At 36.7% G+C, this 22,017-nt stretch overlaps 1 protein-coding gene and 1 long non-coding RNA gene across 9 annotated transcripts in view; both read right to left on the bottom strand.

The window, feature by feature from the left end:
* Window positions 1-22,017, bottom strand: part of VTI1A (vesicle transport through interaction with t-SNAREs 1A) — a 294,814-nt gene that overhangs the window by 202,996 nt on the left and 69,801 nt on the right. For 2 of the 8 annotated variants that reach the window (XM_036439079.1, XM_036439081.1), the window contains one exon: window positions 5,440-5,579. The exons of the other annotated variants lie outside the window; for them this stretch is intronic. In XM_036439079.1, the coding sequence (XP_036294972.1) occupies window positions 5,455-5,579 (125 nt within the window). In that variant the 3' untranslated portion in view covers window positions 5,440-5,454. Of the gene's footprint in view, window positions 1-5,439; window positions 5,580-22,017 lie in introns of those variants that run through there. 8 annotated transcript variants of the gene reach the window in all.
* LOC123652396 lies at window positions 17,096-19,297 on the bottom strand. The gene is made up of 2 exons (XR_006741723.1): window positions 17,964-19,297; window positions 17,096-17,870 (listed from the first exon to the last, which is right to left on the bottom strand). It is a non-coding gene; the product is annotated as an uncharacterized LOC123652396 (long non-coding RNA).

Raw genomic sequence — 22,017 nt, 5'->3', positions numbered from 1 at the left:
CCCTTTCTCAAGGAATCTATCGTTAGGTTTTCTGGAAGGCCAATAACCAGCCTCTTTGAGTTTCCCCTCTTGAATGGGCCTGCTCCATGGCAGAGAAGCACAAAGGAGAGGTGGGCAGAGGAGAGTTTTAGGAAGTAGCAGGAAAACACAAGGCCCTGATAACTTCTCAACTGAATAAATATAAGTAAGTAAAACATGACCAGTTAAATAAATTTCAAGGGGAGAACATAAATGCACCTGGTAATTTTTAGCTGTTGGGTGACTACTCGGATACGATTGCAGATCTTATTTAAAATGCTCTAACCTCTTTCAAAGGAGAACAGTTTGCCAGCATTTAGTAAACAATTCTCTGAGCTCCACACCTGGAGCACAGGTACACAGAGCTGCTAACATGAACAGCAGCTCCATCACATCCTGATGGGTGTAATTCCTTTTGGACTTGTAATCTGGTGCTTAGATTTGAGACCGCACACTACCCCCCTCTCTGGCCACAGTGTCTTAACATGTATGGCATATTTTTCTTGATACCTAAGTTCCAGTTACTCTGAAATAGCTATGAAATACCACATTGGACCCTGAAATGAATTCTGGCTCCATTTCAGAGCTTCATTTTAAGTGAGATAATCACAAACGTAACTGCCAAACAGTCAAAATCCATCTAGTAGTTATTTTAAGATGCAGTAACATATAAACAACGGCCAGTCTAGTCCTGCCTACAAAGATGCGTGCCCTAGTTAAGTGCTAATTCTTCACACTCCTCTTCAATGAAAATGGTCCTCTTTTCCAGAAAGATCCAGGTTATCTAAGGTCATTAATGGAGAGACATGTTCTACAGCAACCTTCAGTATACTGTCTTACTCTGGTATCTGGACATGTCACCCATGCAGCATTTACTATCTAAAATTATACCTTAGAGGTATTCTGTAAGCAAGAGATTAACAATAGCACTTATCCAATTTTATAGATTCCCAATACACTTGAAGTTACAAGAAGAATCATCTTTAGCAATTATTCTACCTTTGCTTTGATACCACTATTCATTATCAGAAATTTTTTTTTGATTGTATAATATATACTACAAAATAAAATAGTTACTAGTCTGGTACCATAAACTTAAATCACTATGTTAATTCTAATATGACTATCTGATACTACATGCTTATTTTTCTTAATAAAAGGAAGTTAATATCAATGGAAGCAATAATACATTTTCACATCATATTATTCTTGGTAATGAAAAATAGATTGACATTCATTTATGAATTCATAAACTGGAAAAAATCATACTCTTAACAAACCACACTGCATTAAGTAAATTACATTATAAACAAAATAGTGTTTTTTTACAAAAAATATTTGTGCTACATAGGATAGATTTTTATTAGTTTCAAGTAAGATTCCCCCCCCCCCCTGAGATAAAATGAAATATTATGCCCAAGTTGGCAGTAAGTTAGCATCAGTATAAACATTGGAATAGCCTCTTTAACAAATGACTGACTGGTGAACATACTTTCTAGAAACTTTCCCCTGAAGATTCATATTGGAAGTGGGGTGTTGTGAGTGGGCATTTACAGGCATGAGCGTGCAAAGTTTTGCCGCTGAGGATCTGCTGAGGATCTGAGCAGGAGCTATTTTTGCAATGACACTAATACTTTCATAACTTTTGCCCTGGTTAATTGTAAATATCATTGCTTAAATTTTCTTTTCTTTTTTTCCCATTGCTTAAATTTTCTATCACAAACTTCTCTACTATTAGCAGAGAGAAATACCTCGTATTCTAATTAAGTCACTCTATTAAATAAGAAGACAATGATTTACCCAAAATGTGTTTATGCAAAGAAATAGTCTCAGAGCACTGTGTTGAGAATTTGCAGATCAAAAAATACAAAGATTAAAGAATGACATTTAACTGTACACATTAAGTTTAATTTTCTCATAGACAGGTGCCCCCCAAAAGTATACACACTTTAACAGCTGATTCAATTATATTTTGAAAATGAAATGTATTCTAATAAACACCTCTTTTATAATTATTCAAAGTGTACATACATTTTTGGGGACACCCTGTATTTATTAAAAGTATTTGATTATACTTAAAATTTGTTTTCTAGTATGTAAAAGTTAAGGGACAGCTAGGTTGAAATGTAATATAGTTGTAAATGTTATTTTAAATTTATTATTTTATGTAATTCTTGCACCAAAGATAAAAATGTAATAGAGACATTACTATAGTTTTTCATGTTCGCAGTCCCAATATTAATGGAAATGAAAGAAAAATGCACTGATTAGTCATAATTCCAAATAGTTTTTACTTAGATTTATCAAACAGTTTTATCTTTCATCAGAGAAAGAACAATATTCACCTTGACTTCACAAATTTCTTATATAGATATGGAAGTCAAATAGATTTTCATCCAAAATTTCTAAGCACACATTTGTGTTAATTATGTTTGACCCTTCAAAGTTACTTTAAATCATGTTTATCTTTTAAGTTGTAATAAATGTAAATAGTCCTCAGTCAAATAAAAAATGTTAAAATGACTTCACAAGTTAAAAAATTATATTTTACCTAGATTTATGTTTTTCTCATACATTTACTAGTATCTATGGGAAACAAATACTTAACACTGGGAAGAGTGCCTATATTTTAAAAAAGCATTACATTTAAAATTATTAGATCATATCCTAAAATATCAAAAAAATGAGTTAAGTATATCAAAATATGCTTTTTATACATTAATTATAGTAACAAATACTTAAAAAAGCAGATCCTTTTCATGTACTCTGCATTCCCGTGTCTCTCTTCACTACAAGCTAGAAACATTTCTTTGACCAGTGGCTCAATGGCGCAGCCTATGTGTAGAAAAGTATAGTACAACATTAACTGTACAGTCAGTTGTATATGTAAGTTATAAAACGGGTTTAAAATTATAGTCAGTTGTATAAGTTATAAAACGGGTTTAAAATTATAATATGGCCTTGTAAGAGGGACACATGAAAGAATTCAGTATCTAATGCACCATGATTTTCACTGCTTTTTGCAAAACTATTTAAAATAGAGAGTAAATATAAATAAATTAAAAAGGTATTTTTTTCATTAAACATGCAGCATTATAGTTTTTAATTGGTTTTAAATAGCCTCTGAATAAATTTGAAATTTTTCTGTTTTCTCCACAGCCAAAAATCTAAGTAAGAATGCTGTTTTTGTGGCCAAGTTAATGTTTCAATGGTTGTTTCCTCTTGGGTTAACACAGAACACGGTGATTTGTAATCTCTTTAAAATAGACCTTCCCTCAAAGACACTAAATACATACATTACAAATTTTAAATCAGGAACGTTATTGCAATTTAACACTTGCATCAGGTTAATTAAACAGAGGCCCATTGTTTTATGGTGAAAGGAAGGCTAAATAAAACCTGTTCTGCTACCTCATGTATGAACTTGATAAATACATTTCCTTCCATAAATCTCCTTCAATCAACACATCCTATGGGTCTCCAGTCAAATACAGAGGGGGGCAGTGGTGGCTATTTCCCTTCAAGGCTGCACATAATGATCATCGCCCACACATTTTTAATTTGATACACAATGAGGAAAATATATGTATATATTTGGAAATTTCAACCGGCTCATTTCCTTAAAAAAAAAAGAAAGAAAAAAAAAAAGGCAAGAAACAAATCATTGACAAAGAACCACAGCTACTAGCAAAATCCGAGCAAAATCAATGAAACCATTTCTTAGACATGTAACGAAAGCTAGCATTCCACGGTACACAGTTAACTCCCTGTTATTTGTGCCTGTGTCTCCTTTAAAAAGCCAAGAGCCATCATCTGGTGAAGTCTTTCCCATAGGCCCCAACTTTTCTCCTTTCATGCAGAGCTGGCTGCTAATCCTAATGGAGAAAAAGACTGGGTTTGAAATTAGCGCTCAGAGAGAGAGAGAGGAGAGAGAGAGAGAGAGAGAGAGAGAGAGAGAGAGAGAGAGAGAGAGAGAGAGAGAGAGAGAGAGAGAGAGAGAGACACCCTGTAAATTTACTCAAGCTGTTTAAACATGGACAAAGTGCAATAACTCAGACAGCCTCTATGGCAAGATGAGCGCAATCAGAAAACACTGTTTTCGTGGCTCTTTAACTTCGCTGTCTTAACTTCCCAATCTAAGTTTTTTTTAAGAAAGCACTTCAATCACACAGCAGAGGAGAGGTCTGGTCAATCTGACAGGACTACAGAAAACTAAGCTCCCGGTGAAGACAAGCAGGACGCACTGGGAAATTATTCCTGTTTACTTCCGGCATCTCCCCTCCCTGTTGCTTTGGGTAGGAAGAAATCAACAAAGTGTTAAACAAATCTAAAACAAAAGTCAGTCAAATGTTTTTTTGTTTTGTTTTGTTTTTTCAGTCACTGCCAAATGATTTAATTCCCTAAAGCTCTTTTCAATCCAGAAAAAGTCGTGGCTGCATTTATTTATTTATTTTGCTCCCTTAAGGCCAGATTTGTCAATTAAAAAAGAAAATAAACTAGTTTCAGGATGAAATTGAGATTTTTTTTTTCTTCCCCCACCTACTGTTAGTCTACAAACTAAAAGTGTGACAATTCTCAACATTTTAGTCGCTATTGTAATCATGGGAGGTTTTAGAAAAAACTTTATGATGTCTCACATACATGTAGTGACAGTTTACAAAGCTAAGATACTAAATTTGAGAACTGAAGTGACATCTTGCACCTTGCCACAGAGAAGAAATCTTTTTGTCCAAAAAACTATGGAGATATTCTTATGCAGAAAAGCCAGTCCATGTCTAAGGATTAATCTGCTTTGAAATAGAGATGTGGATGTCCAAAGAATAACCCCATGGAACAAATTAAAATTAAATTTGCCAATAGTTTCTACTTCAGCAGTTTCTAAACTTAATTGTGTAAAAATATATTGGTGCTAATTTGACGTTAATAAATTAAGACCATTAGAGACAGTCTTTCATTGTTGGCCTCCTAACAATTGTCAATGACACTATTTTCTGTTTGCATTTCCTCAAGCGTGTTAATGTATCTTTGTTTAGGCTCCCAAGTCCAATGGTCAATGTAAACACAGTCAATGAAACATCGGGGCTGGAAAACAAGTCTACTGAGAGGACCCATGGAAAGACCATTTGGTCTATTGCCAAGTATGCAATAAGGCTATGGCATTGAAAGGCTACTTAAAAATTTTTTTTATAAGATGAATAAATCACTCTTTTTTGAAAAATGTCTCCAAATTCTTTGTGTGGCATGCAAAGTCCGGCAAGGATGAAGGTGGTCTGCAAGTTGAACTTAGTGCAGTGTGGGTTCTAGCCTTTGTCCACCGTCTTAACTGGGGATTGTACCTTAGCTACCGTAGTTCAAGCGTAAAAATACTTTGTCTGTAATACTATATACTGTTGCCAGTGACCCTCTAAATCCTTGAACCAACTGTGTCTTCTGGTGTCACAGGAGATAATGCCAATTTATTGCAATGTGTGGCTTTTTTAACTGATTAAAATTAAGCTGTAAACATGTGACAATGGAATTAGCACATTTAGAGAGTCTGTTTTCCCACATCCCATTTTGCGCTAGTGCGGCTGGTCCCTGCAACTCTACGCGGGTGCAATTTTAATGACTTTGCTGGGTTTTGATGTTCTTATGAAAAAAGCGCTGCTTGGTGTTTGTGGAGAAGGTAGATATGGGGGCTGAAGAGCTGTGATTGGGAACATGGTGACATCGTTTCTGTTTTCCGATAGGATCGGTGTCATTTTCCTCTCAGCGATAAGACACCTTCAGTGACAGGGCCCGATTAGGGAAAATTTTATTATGAAATTCACTTTTATCGAATGAGGATAGAGTGATAAACAGTTCAGCCTCGGGGAAGGAATAGGAACAGATTCCCTCCTTTTCAAATTCCAGCTTTTCCCCTCTTCTCTCTCTCTCTTTTTCTCCCTCAAAAAGATGATTGTGTCTTAGTTATTATTAATGGTACAAAAGAGCTCCCTACAACATGTGATTGCTCTGATAAAACCACCTCAATAAAGAGACACTTAGATGTTGTTATAAAAGAAAATCTATTTTATATAGTTATGTATATGTGTACACACACACACACACACACACACACACACACACAAAGATAAAACTGCTTTCCAAATCCTTCCATTTCTGGAAGTTACTTATATTTGTTCCTTAGGAAAATATAACATCCTAAAAGGTAATATTGACTCAATTATTCTAAATATACTCACACTTCATACTTATCTTCAGAAATAAACACTGCCAAGCAGAATTGCAAGGTAAACATTAAGAATCAGAATATCACACCCTCTAATTCTTGAACAAACATTAATGCCTCAAGGAAGAATATGAAAAAACACATTGTTTTTAAATAGTAAAACATCATTGCTTTTGAATTTTCATTCTTTAATGATGTTACCTTAAACCTCTGGTGTCATAAGCTACATCTGTTTACTTGCGATAAATCAGGAATATTCTGCATGAAAGGTCATTTAAGAAGCAGAAAAATAACCATTTGACATTTTTTAAAAAAAATTTCTTTTCCTGAAGAAAAGTTTATCAAATGACTCAGAATACTCCTTTTATCTTTACAAATTTAAAAGTAGTGTCTCAGGGACTAAGAGCATCTAGTGGCATTACTAAATTCTGGTACATTAGGAAGTGAATGCGATGATAGGTTCTTTTTAAATTTAGGGGGTAGAATGTTGATGATAAAAGCAACTCAAAATAGCATTGATTCATGGAAAATGCGTCTGAGGGGAAAATAAGAGTGGCCTTCAGTTTGTAATGATCTTCTATACATTTCTAGTGTATCCCTAACTTCACTCTTTAAAATACTTTTTTTCAAGCATGCTTTTTCAAATGCTGATTCTGAGCATGATCTATTTTGGTGTGCAGTTTCCTATGTTATTCTAACAGAAATGTTCAGTTATCAGTGATCAGAGAATCATGTTAAAATATCTTAATCCCTTTTGAATTTAGTTTCTACATTTTTTTTTAAAAAAGGTAGTTTTCCAAAGTCACTGCTATGAACTGAAGATGTTTACAGCTTAATGTTGAAAAATCTTAATATTTGGTGTATCCTTATAAGCAACAAAAGAGAAATGGCTACGGGTTTTACTCATCACATAATAAAGTGGGAAACTAAAGTTTACTCGATGATAAAGACACTATTAGCAAATGCCTCAGTCCAACCATTTCTTCCCAAACTCCTTGTTTCAGGTTTTCTGTGAAACAAACATACTTGAACTCACGATGAGGCAACACTATTATATAGCCACCTAATTTTTATTGTTAATTTTATAACCTAAAAACAATACCCAAGTAAACTTATGACATTATAATTGGTAAATGGAGACAACCAAGCTCAACAACTACAGTAAGTGCTAAATTAAAAAGGGAATCCAGACTCATTATTGGCTAAAATCTTTACCTCCAAATGCTTATTAACAAGTAGGCAGCAACTGGGTGGTGAACTAATTTAAGTAGAGTAGACTTTTCTTAATTGTCTCTCTGCAGAGTAAAAGCTAATATATTTTTTTTAAAAACAACATACACTGGTATTTGGGAGAGAACTACTTAAATGTATTAAGAATTTCAACATAAAGAAGTAGAAAAAGTCAAACCCTAAAACGTCACAAAGCCCCAAAGTTGCTCCATAAACGTGGCCTGGGATGTGGCCATGCTTACTGCACCGCTCAAGGTCAGTGGAAGATTTTGGAAAATAAGCACTTTCCTTTGTAACAAAGGGAGAGAGATGGCCATCTCTTTCATTCATTCAGCAAAATGCCCCCCAGGAAGCGCACATTCTTCTGGGGAAGACAAGAGAGTCTGATTGATGGTTTATCCTTAGTTACAGTCAATGAGAGAGGGGCCTGGTACAATATGGGAGAAAAACTACTTTAATGGAGTGGTCAGGAGAGTCTTCTCTGAAGAAGAACCCTAGACCGTGAACTAGAAACTTAACAGTGAGAAGTTTGGCCACATTCCTTACACAGGCATGTCCGACATGGGAATGTATCCATATGTATTTTTAGAGGTATTTCTGGAAAGTTGCATGCTGTTTTCCTTTCTCATAAAAAAAAATGACTATGCTTCCTGGCCAGGTGACTCAGTTGGTTGGAGTGATGTCCTGTACACCAAAAAGGTTGAGGGTTCAATTCCCAGTCAGGGCAAATACCTAGGTTTCGGGTTTAATCCCCAGTTGGGGTGAGTACAGGAGACAACTGACACATGTTGCTTTCTCACATCAATGTTTCTCTCTGTATGTATATATATATTTCTCTCCCTCCCCCCTTCTCAAGTCAATAAGAACATATCCTCAGGTGACGATTTAAAAGTGAGCATGTTAAAGACCTGACTGAGATAAAGACAAATCAGGTAATAAAATTTCTCGAAGCAAAGAATCCTGAATAGAGAATCTGTACACACCACAGTACACTTATTTCTAAGCATCCCCGACCCTCATCTCTCTAACTTAGAGGCATTTCAAGGTCATACACTCTTGGGAACAGAGTCATCACTGAAATTCCTTGTCTGGGAGTGTACAGAACCAGTGAAGAATAAGTTTTTACTACCTCACCTGTCCTAAAAGCTGGCCATATGCCATGAGCACATTCAAATACGTGCATGGCGCGCACCCACGTATCTGATCGCTCTGGGTCATCCGCTGTGGGAGATGGACTACCTTCTCCACATCAGACTAGTGCTGTCTTCATCTCCTAAAACTCTGCTTTTCCTCAGAGGACACCTCATAAAGGTACCCAAGCGTGGGGACACGCTACCTCTCTGTGCTGTGACAGGCAACATCTGGAACAGCTGTGTGGACCTGTATGCACGGGACTCACACTTTACTGAAAGCAGCAGGAGTCCTTCCTAGGAGGGCTGCCTGATTGGTCAGAGGGGAACGGATGGAAGGAAGGGAAGAATAGCTGATGAAGAAATAATCCAACGCGGCTGTGCAGGACGGCAGCTCAGGGGATGCAGACAGGGAGAGAGAAGGAGAGGCCAGGTTCCTTTCGGTGGTTGCATTTGAAGTGGGGAGGCGGCCTGCAGTGAGCAAACTTCAGATGTGAAGAACAAAAGGCCAGGTTTCCCCCCTGCACCTCCTGCTCCCTTCCTCTCAATACTGACTGGAGGAGATGTCTCAAGCTGAAGCCCCACAGAATTTCATTTTGACAACCTGAGCTTATTAGTCAGGTCTATACCGGGCAAGGCTTTCCTGAGTGTGTACAAAACAACGGAACCGAGGAGAGTTGCCAATCTGTACTTGATCTCTGTTCTACACAGGCCGAGTCAGGGTACATCAGAATAACCAATACGTTATATGTTCATCCAACGTCTTCAATCATTAAAAAAAAAAGAGAGAGATAAAAATGTGTAGTTGATAAACATTACTGTGGATTAGGACAATGTAAACATTTTCCTCCCGCTCCTCTGGATGAATACTTTGTAGGGGAAGGGAGTTCCTAAGCGGAGGGTGGATCTGAGGTTGCAGTTACGGGAGCACTTAAGCGCCCATTGGCACAGCAAGATTCAAAGCCCTGGTAGGCTTCAAAGAAACACTTTTTTTTTCTTCTTCTAGAACTCTTTGCTTTCTAGTAAAGCTGCAACCACAATGTTCTCTCTCTTAATGCCACCATAAAAAATCAAAACACTTTAAAACAAATTGATGTAGTCTTTAATACAGTCACCGCATCATCACAGGACCCTTGCACCCTGCATGGCGACAACCGTGGGGAAGCCTACCACACATCTCTCTCTTTGTTGCCTGCTTCAATGCTTAAAGAAAAATGGAGAGAGAGAGAGAGTGTGTGTGTGTGTGTCTCAACTGAGATATGGGCACCTTTGATTGACAAGACCTAATCAGCTTATCTCCACACTAATAAAGTTGGGGCCTGTGGAGCTGGTCTGTGCCCAGCACCCAGAGAACTTTGCCTAGCCAAAGCCTCCCAGGCCAGGTCTCAGGCTCTGCTTCTCAAAACTGATTCAGATCAGTTCTTAATGGGCTGTTTTCATCTTGATAAACCTCCGTAGTCTTCTCCGGAACTTTTATTTTTTTTTAGGTTACTATTTATTAAAGGGGATGACTTAAAAAAAAAAAATTAAAGGATGACAGGAATCTCTGCACATTACGTAACAAAGAGAGCCCTTTATGATTTCTGCTGTATAATACTCTGAGATGCTCAATTCCTTCTGCTGGAGCCCCAACGCTGAGCAAGCCATCATCTGTCTTCATTCTGGTACCTTGTGTCGCTAACTTGCTCATGACAGACACCCACTAAATGTGTCTTGGTGGGAAGGAACGTAAGGTCAGGAAGCACACAGGAACCGGGTTTGGAGGGTGAGGGGAACACAAGCATGCATGTATACACACATGCACGTATATATTTTTTCTTCAGGTTGACTTGGAGGAGGGCCTTGCGAACCAAGAATTTTCCATGTAGTTCAAGAACAACGTCTTTGTTCTTACCTGTAATTGCTATGTAAAGACCAAACTCAAGAGGTGATGTGTAAGTAAAGTTATTATAGCACGACACAATGGAGACCTGGAACAGAAACCTCTCTTTACATGGGCCAACGTGAGGGTAAAACACACAGTGGACATTTTGATCTTAACAGTCATATGCACTTATCCAAAGAGAGAGATGGGCTCACTGGACAAAGCAAGCTTTATAGAAAGAACTCCAGGGGAGGGGGTGGGCTGGAGGGATCAATGAGGGGAAAAGGGGTACATCTGTGTAACTTTCAACACTAAAGACACATTTTTAAAAAAGGAAAGAAAGAACTTCAGTGTAGGGAGAATTTTCAAAATTATAATTTTTCAAGGATGAAAAACACATGCATATATACAAATTTGTACCTCTCGCTACATATAAATGGTTGTTAAAACCATTCAGTAATGCTGCTTTCAAGCTGCAATATATCTTATTTATTATAATCATCTGTAAAAAACAGATAATTTTAAGAATATTCCCCAAATGCAGTTTTCTACAGATTACAGGAAACCCTGAGCCATATTTTTCATTCAGATTGTAGTCTTCATGCTGTAATTGTTTATACAAAGCCCACTCCAACCTTATCACTCAATATTATCTTCACCGCTGAACATCGGAAGATGATTTCGCAATAAAATTTAATTTACAGAGCTTTTTTTCCACTAATCTTCCAGCAGAGGAAAAATGAAACACGCCAAGGTACACACTCCACGCTATGACCCTAGTGGTATTTTTTTTAATTTTTATTTCTGGACTAGTAAGACCCAAAACATCTCAATGTAATTATACTGAAATGTTGTCATTATTTTAATTGTCATAACATCATATCTTAGAAAAAGAAGTAAAACAGACTATTAGGAACATGTATGAAAATAAGCTTCTTCAAATGATAAAGTTCCCCTGGGGTAAGCATTTTTTTTTCCATAAGAAAGGAAATAATATAAAAATATGAGGCTAGTAAGGGTATTTTATTTCCAACTATTAATCTACCAATTATGGTCAACAGTATTTGAGAGTTTTAAGTAAAAAACGAAACCAAACAGCAATAAATAGGGACTAGACATCAAGATTGTTTTCTGTACCACATGACAAAATCCAGTCTGTCATCTCTAAGGCTCACTCCAGCTCTGAGATTTAAAAATATAAATGTATAGAAACTGCCAATTTTGGAAAAGTAAATTAATAGTAGAAGTTCTATTTCTATAGGCCATTTTGCCTCTATCATTGATGTCCTAGAAAGCATTCATCTTTTAAAAACAGAAAGCTTATTATTAGTATTTCTTTTTATATTGAGGACTCCATAAAAATGAACTAATAGGATATAAGCCAAAAACATAATAGCTTCATTATGCACTGGTGCAAAATACTCAAAGAATCTTCATGAAAACAAATTCTTCATCAAAATGGTTACATATTAAAAAAAAAAAAAAAAAAGATGAATGATCCTGAATGGGGTGAGAGATTAGGGCTCTATGCCTGGGCTGAATGAGACTAGCACTTCCTAAACCAGATTTAAATTGCTCTGCCTCTTTTTAAAGTTATACCATAACAAGGCCAAAGTGATACTGAATCATTTATGAGGTTTTTAAGAGTTGAAATATCAGAGTCATATATGTGCAGCAGTATTGTTCTGACATTTGAATTCAGCAATAGGCAATTCTGAGACATTTCGTTATGTAAAACTTGACATTTCCATGTTAATATACAAAACAATGATGATGTGAAAAGCCACTTCTCTACCAATATTTAAAACTTAAACACTTAATAAAACTTTAGAAGCATAGATCTCTAAAATTGAAACCCACACAAGAAGTCCTTACCTAAAAGCTTTCACTGTTTATCCACATAAAAAGTACATGCTGAACATTCATCTTGCTACACTGCTTTTTTTCCATTTACCAGTTACACAGAAAAAGCAAAAAACATTACTATTTGCTTTGTAGCTAGTTATTGCCAATTTAACTTTCTTTTAATTTCGTGTGTGTGTGTGTGTGTGTGTGTGTGTGTGAGAGAGAGAGAGAGAGAGAGAGAGAGAGAGAGAGAGAGAGAATATTCCTACCATGAACTACAGATCATTTAAGATTGCTTCTCAAATGTTAAAAACTATATTGGATACAATATGATTAAGTATATTTCACTTTCCTGAAGAGCATGAATCTCAACCAGTTGTAATTTTATAAAAAAGTAAAATGAACTATTCATGAATGACTACCTTGTCCAATGATCATCTCTTCAAACACCCAAACTAAAATGTTTTGACATTATGATCTCTTGGTAGAAACAGTAAAGACATGTTTTTGAAAGGCTGAAATAAGTAGGGTAATAATGAAGAACAAAATGTATAACATTTTCAAGCTGCAAATTAACAAGCAGATATCGACTTTTCTTTGAGGTCAATAACAGCTCTTATTGATCTAAAAAGTTAATACCTACTAAGGTCAATATAAGATCTCAAGGGTCACCACATCTGGATTGGAACTTCCACTTCCTTTCACATATGAATATTGCTGAAATGGGCACAACTGTGTTTGGAGAAATCAGGAAAACATCATTATGATGCCAGAATAACCCAAAGAAGGCCAAGAAAGCTAAACACAGAATTTTTAGTCTGTTTCTAGAGATTTTTCAGGGTCCTTGACCTTGAGATGTAAATTCTAATAGTGTTACACAATTGGGGCCATTAAGTAAGGAGAAACAAAAATAATTGAAAATTATGTTTTTAATTACAAGTGTTTGTTCATAGTATTGACATGGAATATCTCTCTCTTGCTTTATATTATTTGGGAAATATAATGTGGAATAAACCTTCAAAATAGATATTAGGCACTTTTAAATAAGGAGAAAATTATTTTTAAAAATTAAACTGTCATTTTGGAAAATTTAGAAGAGCAAAAAATTATCATCTTAATAGTCTTACAAAACCATTTGTATCATTATCATACAGTCTGTTGTAATTTTCTAGATTGAACAATATATTGACTATTGCTGATAATTCTAATAATTAAAATGGTCTACAAGTTCTTTTTTATCTTTGGGTTTTCTTTTTTATTATTTTATTAAATGTGTTGGGGTGACATTGAATAAAATCATTTAGATTTAAGTGTATAATATATAACACATCATCTGTATATTGCAATTTATGTTTACTACTTGAAGTCAACTTGCCTTCTGTCTCATCTGAAAGACAGCACGTGGTGGGGGGGAGAAGGGTGGGGGGCATATGAACATTAAATCCATGTTTCCCTGCATCCTAAAATTGAGTATTTATTAACTTGATCCTTTTCACAGCCAAATAAGTGTTCATATCATTCTTTTAGAATTACGAGAAGCACTGAGGGAGGAAGAGGAAAGAGAGAAGGAACACACTCTCCTTGAGCATTTACTAAGTACCAAAACCGGGGCAAGGTGCTTTGAATAGACATGGGTCTGGTTAGTTACCAAATTTTCTACAGCTATAAGCAGAGGTCAGGTCTGCAGCAATTGACAATGTTACACAATGGGTATTCAATAACTATGAAGATACTACAATTGCAATATCAAGTTCTTTTAAAACAATTTTGGATTTACAAAAAAATTAGAATAGTACAGAGTTCCCATACAGTTCACACTCAGTTTCCCCTATTGTTAGCATGGTACATTGCTATGCTACATTTGTCACCATTAAAGAACCAATACTGATACTTATTGTGAACTAAAGTCGATATTTTATTCATATTCCTTCCTTTTTATCTGATGTCTTCAGATACTTTGTCTAACGTTTCAGGACACCACCCAGGATACCACGTTACATTCAGTCACTTGTCTCCTTACATTGGTCCTGGCTATGACAGCTTGCAAAGTTCTTTAAGCACATAGTTTAGAAATGGTATAAATAAGTGTGCTGACTTGTATCTATTGTCAACACTTAGATGAAAGCATGAGCAGCAGAATAATCTTTTGTTACAGATCTAAGGAATATACATTTGAGAAACAAATGGAGATAAATGTCTGGTAGGGAGGAAAGTAGATGATATTGACTTCTTAATGTGTCTGTTAATAGAACATAGATAATAAAGTTTCACTTGTCACAAGTTCTAGATTATAACCATTGACCTGACCTGTGCCATCTACTCCTCTTCCTACCATGTGGTTACTAGCCAGGGTTTTCATTGATGGAGTATAAGGCAACAAAGTAAGCAAGGAATAAATACACTGCCCATCTGTACTGGTTCTCTCTCTTTTACTTTTTAAAATAAATTTGTATTGATTTCAGAGAGGAAAGGAGAGAAGTATCAAGGATGAGAGAGAGAGAGAGTCATCAATCAGCTGCCTCCTGCACACTCCCTCTGGGCATTGATTCTGCAACCCTGGCATGCACCCCAACCAGGAATTGAACTGCGACCTCCTGGTTCACAGGTCGATGCTCAACCGCTGAGCCATTCTGTAAAGTTGTGCTTAGAAAGTGGCTGTCCAGGTGGAAGTATGTTTCTCAGTCCCCTTCCATGTAAGTGGCACCATTCACCTCGTCTTTGCCCGTGAAATGTCTGTACAATCAATATGTGCCAAAAGCTGCTTTAAGGGCGGTGTGTGTTCTCCATTCTCTGCCGGGCCAGTGCCTGAATGTCCAGGACCCCAAAGCCTGAGGGCAGGGCAGAACCACAAAGTGGGAAGAGCCTGGACTTCTGAATCAGCACACGGAGGCTGTCTGCTCACTACGGGCACTTGAGTTGGACTGTTCCAAGGGTGAGAAGTAAACTTGACTTCACCCAGCTACTGGGGCATTTGGGGTTTGTTTATCACAGGACTTAGAATCACTATGCAAAGTAGCAAGTGGAATCCTTCTTTTACTGAGCACTCTGATGGACTGAACATGTGCTGGGTATTTTATATTTGGACTAGACTCTGCTTAAGTTAAACACTATAAGATTACCAGCAGGTTACAACCACCTCCCTACAGAAGATTTTATATGTTAGGAAGCGAATACTTGGAAAGGCTAATGAACTTGCCCAAGATCTCCCAGCTATTATGTGGCAGATCTGAGATTTGAACCTGGGTATGTTTAGTTGCAAAGATCCAAACACATTCCATTTTTCCTCACTGCAGGTGAAAGAGGTGATCTGAATTGGTGCTTGGATTAAAAAAAATAATAATAATTCCTATGCATCTTCTATGTGTACCTTTTTTTTTTTTTTTTTTTAATCCTCACAGGAGAGCAAATACTATACATGTGCTCTCCCTACTTTTTATGTGATGGGCATGAGGTCCTAATTTACAAGGGGTGGGTGGGTGTGGGACAATTAGCAAGCTTGAGTTTGTTAGCATTTTCCAGATCAAGACAATGTTGTACAAAGATACAGGCCACCTTTGTAACCTGCTGCTAATCTCACGGTGTTTAATTTGAGAAAAGTCCAGCCACTCACAGAGGGCACAGAAGCGTGGTTACTCCACGAGGTTTACAGTGAACAAAGGAGCGAACAGAAAGGCTTGACTTGTTTGCACAACAGTAGGAATTTAAAGACCTATATGGGGTGTGCATTCTACGGGAAGCCCAAGCAGGAAGAAAAATGAAACGCTGTACCTTGCACACAGCAATCAAAATGAGGGGGCTCATTGTAGTAGGAAAATGCACAGCTGGCAGGCAGTATCAGTGGGGCAATAAGGTATTTGGTCCATCTTCATGCTTACCTTTTTGGAGTCATAGCGTTTAAAAAAAAAAGGTCTCCTTTTTATATATTAACAAAGTCACTCCAGTCAATCTCTTTAACTCACCTACATGAAAAATTTAGATGACTTTGTAAAAGTCCTATGCTAACACCAGTGAGAAAAATTGGTCCTTTAAATCTGTGCAGCTTTCTTAAAATGGAGTTTTGTTTGTTTAATAACAAGTCCTACTCATCAACAGGTCTGCAATAGAGCATGGAACATTATGGGTAATTCATAGATATGCTAATGAGGAAGAGGAAAACCAAATGGAAGTTCATAAGCCCTTCTGGTTGGTGAAAATTAATGGCATTTGAGAAAGTATTCAGGGGATCGGTATACTCAATCTCAACAAATAATTTCCATTTCAAATAAGTTAACTATTGATTGATACAATGAGGTAACAGATGTAAAAGTAGACTGAAATTTTCAAAGTAGATTATAGTGTTATTTCTAATGTAAGTGTTATGATTTTCAGCACATGCTACAAGATGAAGATTTACCAAAGTTTATAATGTAAAGCATTAAAAATATTCAATGTACTAAATAAAAATCATTGCACAACTGACCATGAAAATGGAGAGGTTAATTGGGGAGGTTACTCTACTACAAGAAAAATTTGAGGAAAAATGTTTTTAAAGTTAATGTTATCATTTTCAAGTATACTTAGTAATTAAGATGAGCATTATAGCCCTGACCGGTGTGACTCACTTGGTTGAGCATCATCCTATACATCAAAAGGTTGCTGGTTTGATTCCCGGTCAGGGCATATTCCCAGGTTGTGGACTTGATCTCCATCTCCGGGGTGTGCAGGAAGCAACCCACCAACGTGCATCAATATTTCTCTCTCTCTCCTTCCCTTCCTCTCCTTCTAAAAATCAATTACCCCCTCCCTTTTTTTTTTTTAAAGCCAAGCATTAGATAGTCCATAGGACACATTCTAGAAAGTCTCATAAACCACGTATTCGCCCCAGAGCCTGATTTGTCATGGTTTACCCAAGTCCCCTTCTCCCCTATTTCAGAAGGCCCACCTCTTTCGAGGCTTCCCCTGACACAGTGAAATAGACTTAATTATTTCCTCCACCCTACTTCAAATACACTAGTTATGTTTATTATAGGGATTTATTGATATGTATTTCCCTAATAGATATTTTGCCAAGATATTCCAGCTTATTAAAGGAGCCTAGTATTCTAAGTGCCTAGGACAGTGGCAGGGTCTGTTCCCTCCTAAATTACATAAAATCCATCACCCCTTTCAGGTGTGTAGACTATCTCCCTTACCTGACTCACCAGTGCAAATCTTGCTAATCATATTAATTTAAGGCAGCATTTTTCTTGCCATTTCAAAGATCAACTTAGCCGAGTCCAGATCTAATTTCACAGGAGGAGCCAATATTTGTTTTCTGAATAAATGTTAAAGTTCCACTATGCTGCATTCAAGGGTTGTGTGTTGCAAACAGCATTGAAAATGGAAATAAATATTGTAAAGGTATATTTTATGTTCATATAAATACCAACCTTTGAATATGGACCAGGACCTTCGATTGCTGGCTGTGATGAGATTACCAACAAGGAACATAATGGCAGAATTACACAACAACATGCTCATTTTTTTCTCCAAAAGGACAGTCTTCAAAAACGCATTTCTCCTTGTTTGGCTTTAGGGAGGGTCCTTCCTCTCTCTAAATAAACAGATATTTATTTAACTATGACTTAAGAGTTTATATCTCAAGATGCAAAGGCCAACACTGTGCCACACATGAATTGCAACCCACCATGACAGTCTCTTTGATAATGACTTTACTTGGAAACTCATATTCTTCAATAAAGAAAAAAATTATTTTTTTAGTGTTGACTTTGTTCTCTTAACGGCAAAACACTGTAGCCCAACAGGAAATACAGACGAAAGCTTCAAATGGAGAGAGAGCACACACAAAAAGCCATTTTTAAAGCTCATGTCCGTCAACTTTTCCACTTGATATAAGTCGTACATAAAGTCTTAGTCCAACGAACCCATGCTGTGAAAATTCTGTGGTGCCCAACTCAGAAAATGCTGTTAAATACATAAACACTGCTGAAAAGAAGACTTCTGGGCACTGGAAATCGGAGTCAAAGGGAAAATAAACCTGATTAAAAAAATTCCCAAGGAAAGTTACACAAGCACAGTGCAACAAGGTCATAAGCTTAACCGTCCTCTGCTGTCACATTTGAAAGTAAATTGGCATTCCAGCGATCTGCTTTGGTCGTCACTCTTTTTCTCAACTCACAGAGATGCCACGAAATAAGAATGGCTTCACGTGTGTCTCACAGACCAACTGGAAAAGTGATAGGCAGTATGGCTTAAGACACCTTTAAAAATGAGTATAATACTTTTTAATGGATTAAAAATGAACCCTATGCATTCACTTGGACCTCCAAGGGAGAAGGTCCTCCAAATAGGGTTTAAATGGCATCCTTTTCTTACCACTGCGAAGTGCACCAATATCTCAGAGACCCTCACAAATTAAACTTAAGCGCAACTTGAAAGTATTCTTTAAGAGTTTCACCCAGAGGACAACCTCCTCTGTTCTTTCCAGAGCAGAACCCCAGCTTTGTGAGATGTAAGACTTTAAGTAGGATTTTAACTCTAAAGTAAGTGATCACTATACATTACACATTATTATTTTACCACTGGGTAGACTTTTTAAAACTCACAGAGCATGGGCAAGTAATCCTTCTCAGCATTAAAAAATACATATTCAAGCAGAGATATCTTTAATTCTGAAAGCATAACCACACAGTCCACCACACAAAATAATGAATGAAGAACATTTTCTAAAGATAACTTTTTCTGTCAATAAATTTAATATTTCTATAGAAAGATATTTTCTCTAAATAGATGTGCTTGGATAAAAATAGTTAAAATCAACCCAATTGCATAATCCCATTTTCTGTTCCAATATTGTAAAACATGAAGTGTTAATTTGCTATTGCTGCAATAATAGGGACATGTCATATTCTGAAATTTCAATCAGTGCCTATACAAAATTACTTAAGTTAAAAATCTCAAGTGTTTATTCCTGGCAGATTTGGCTTTGTGATTGAGCACTGTCCTATGAACCAGGAAGTAGCCGGTTTGATTCTCAGTCAGGGCATATGCTTGGGTTTTGGGCTCGATCCCCAGTGTAGGAAGTGCAGGAGGCAGCTGATCAATGATTCTCTCTCATCATTGATGTTCCTATCTCTCTCCCCCTGTCACTTCTCTCATAAATCAATAAAAAATATTTTTTTTTAAATCTCAAATGTTGTGTGAGACACAACATTCTGTACTCAGAACCCCCAGGACTGGAATATCTCATCATTCTAGCTCTGCATCCCTGAAGTACCTGACGCTCAGTGAAGTTCAATAAAAGCTTGTGGAATAAGTGAAATACAATATTTGCCTTCTTTCATATAATGTCTACCACTCCCACTAGTATTATAGAGTCATAAAGTTATTCTTCTGCCAACTGATAACAGCTTTAAGAGCAAGGCACATACAGTTAATACTTTTGGGGTCTGTTTCCCAGGAGACTTATAAATGACTTCTCAGTAAATGAAGGGATTAAACAAAGCTCTCTCATATTTCTTCCAGGAGATGTTAGCTCAGTTCCAAGCAAACTTATGACTTTGAAAATAGTTTTCACCGGCCAGTGTAGCTCAGTCATCTTGTGCACCAAAAGGTCACCAGTTTGATTCCCAGTCAGGGCATGTGCCCAGGGTGTGGGTTCAGTCCTCAGTACGGGTGTAAACATACATCAATGTTTCTCTCTCTCTTCCTCTTTCCTGTCTTTCTAGAATCAATAAAAACGTACTAACAATAGTTTTACTTATGCATTTGTTTCTATTCTTGTGCACTGTTTTACCCATTCATCTTTTTATAGATGCTACATTAATACATTCAAGAAATTGTACTTTGGAATCAAATTAACACTGTATATACTGAACACTCATATTTCTTGAGAGAAGAATGAAAGATGAAATGAAAAAGAAAGGAGAAGAAGGTAAGATAATTAAAATAATGAGGATGAGGTAGAAGGATAAGAAAATATCAGCAGCCAGGGAAGAAACTTCTGAAATGATAAAGTAAATGACTGGCTTTAAGTCTGATATAAACTTGGTCTCCATAGATATTTCCAAAATGGATTAAAATTTCTAAATGAGTTCTATGGTGAGTTGATTAAAATAATAATAGCAATAAGGTGACTTGAAGGACAGTATCAAGAACCAAAGAACAGAATGTGATAAGTTGCAGTATTGTTCTCTTATACCTCATAATCTCCATATAACCCTTTGAAAGACTAAGGAAAACTCCGTCAATAGTTCAACCAAGACTTTTAAACAATTAAAGATACGAAGGAAGTCACCTCACATTGTAAATGTATTTCTTTAAAAAGTTCCTAACATGAAACACATTTGTTTGATTTTTAAAATGTAAGTTGATACCGCTAACGATTGCTTTTCCTGTAGAAATAGGCAAATAGAAAGAAAAACAGTGGCATACATAAATGATCTCATTTTCATGAAAATGCTAGAGTTCTAAGAATTATTTGTTTTCCAGAAGAAAACATACAGAAATAATACAGGCTGGCAGTGGTAACACCCTGTTGTAAGATCGATGACCAAATGGAACGCCTGAGGTAACCTGAGAGAAGGCGTGCCAACTATAAGGCTTGGTATATATTAAAAAAAGAAGCCATACTTCCATATCTTCTCCTCCTTGTACATCATTTCTTTAAGAAAAAGAAACCAATAAGTTCTAAAAGTTATTCCTTTTGAAAGATGCTGTTCTACTGCTAGTATAACAAAATGATTAGTATAAAAAATTTATATCATAACCCAAAGGCAGACTGGACATGACTAGGCCAAGAGCTAGCAGGGAAGCACAAAATGTACAAGGAGCAGGGAGTCCATCACAATTACTCCCCCCTCCCTCTCTCCTCCTCCATTCCTTCCCCAACACACACATTACTTTAGTAAGAAGCAAGAATGGAAGGGGGGAAAAAAAGCAGCTTTGTGCTCGCTTTCTCATGTCTCCATCCATGTTCAAACTCATCCCAGGAATTATCGGGATGACTCCCAGGCGGAGGCTGTGAGTGGCAGAGCTGCCTTTACCTCTATGAAGCCTTGCTTTTCCTCACAGACTTGGCTTTATAGCCTATAAGAAGTCCCCAAGCCTTATATGACCAACAACTACCTAACTGTTAAGCTTTATAGTGAATCTACCATGAGTAGTTCATGGTAGCTAATCCACCATTAAAAAGTCCAAGAAGACCGAGGTTGGTTTTTGGGCCAATGTCAATTGACATTTTCCACGTTGACTGTATCGATAGTTTGATGTGGATGCTATATTTTAGCACACGCGGGAAGAAAAACTATCAAATCCCACTCAATCTTATAGCCTTGATCAATACGTGGATCTGTGAACTTCTTTGATGACTTCCTTCAGGAGGAACAATGTGGATGGTGTAGTGGAAGGAAAGGCAGCCCAATCCCTGTGATCTGTGTCACAGTAAGAATATCCCCAACCCAGCTGAGTCCCAGGTGGGAAGAGGCTCGCCAATGGACTATTTCATTAAAGAAGATCCCTTGATGATGAGCATGCTCTATAGGCAGGGTATTCCATTCCCCAAGGATGTCAAGGTAACACTTTTAAAAAATTCCTTTAATCTACACAAATTTTTCATCACAACAATTATTTTTCTAGGAGACAGAGAAAGATAAATGCTTGTATATCATCAAATGACCAACACATTAATAATAATATTTATATTTATATAGTGTTTTATAGTGTATAAACCATTTTCATAC

This window comes from Pipistrellus kuhlii, unplaced genomic scaffold, assembly GCF_014108245.1.
Source record: "Pipistrellus kuhlii isolate mPipKuh1 unplaced genomic scaffold, mPipKuh1.p scaffold_m20_p_15, whole genome shotgun sequence".
Taxonomy (NCBI): Eukaryota; Metazoa; Chordata; class Mammalia; order Chiroptera; family Vespertilionidae; genus Pipistrellus; species Pipistrellus kuhlii.
Note: the sequence above shows the minus strand (reverse complement) of the source record. Positions and strands in the feature narration are given on the sequence as shown.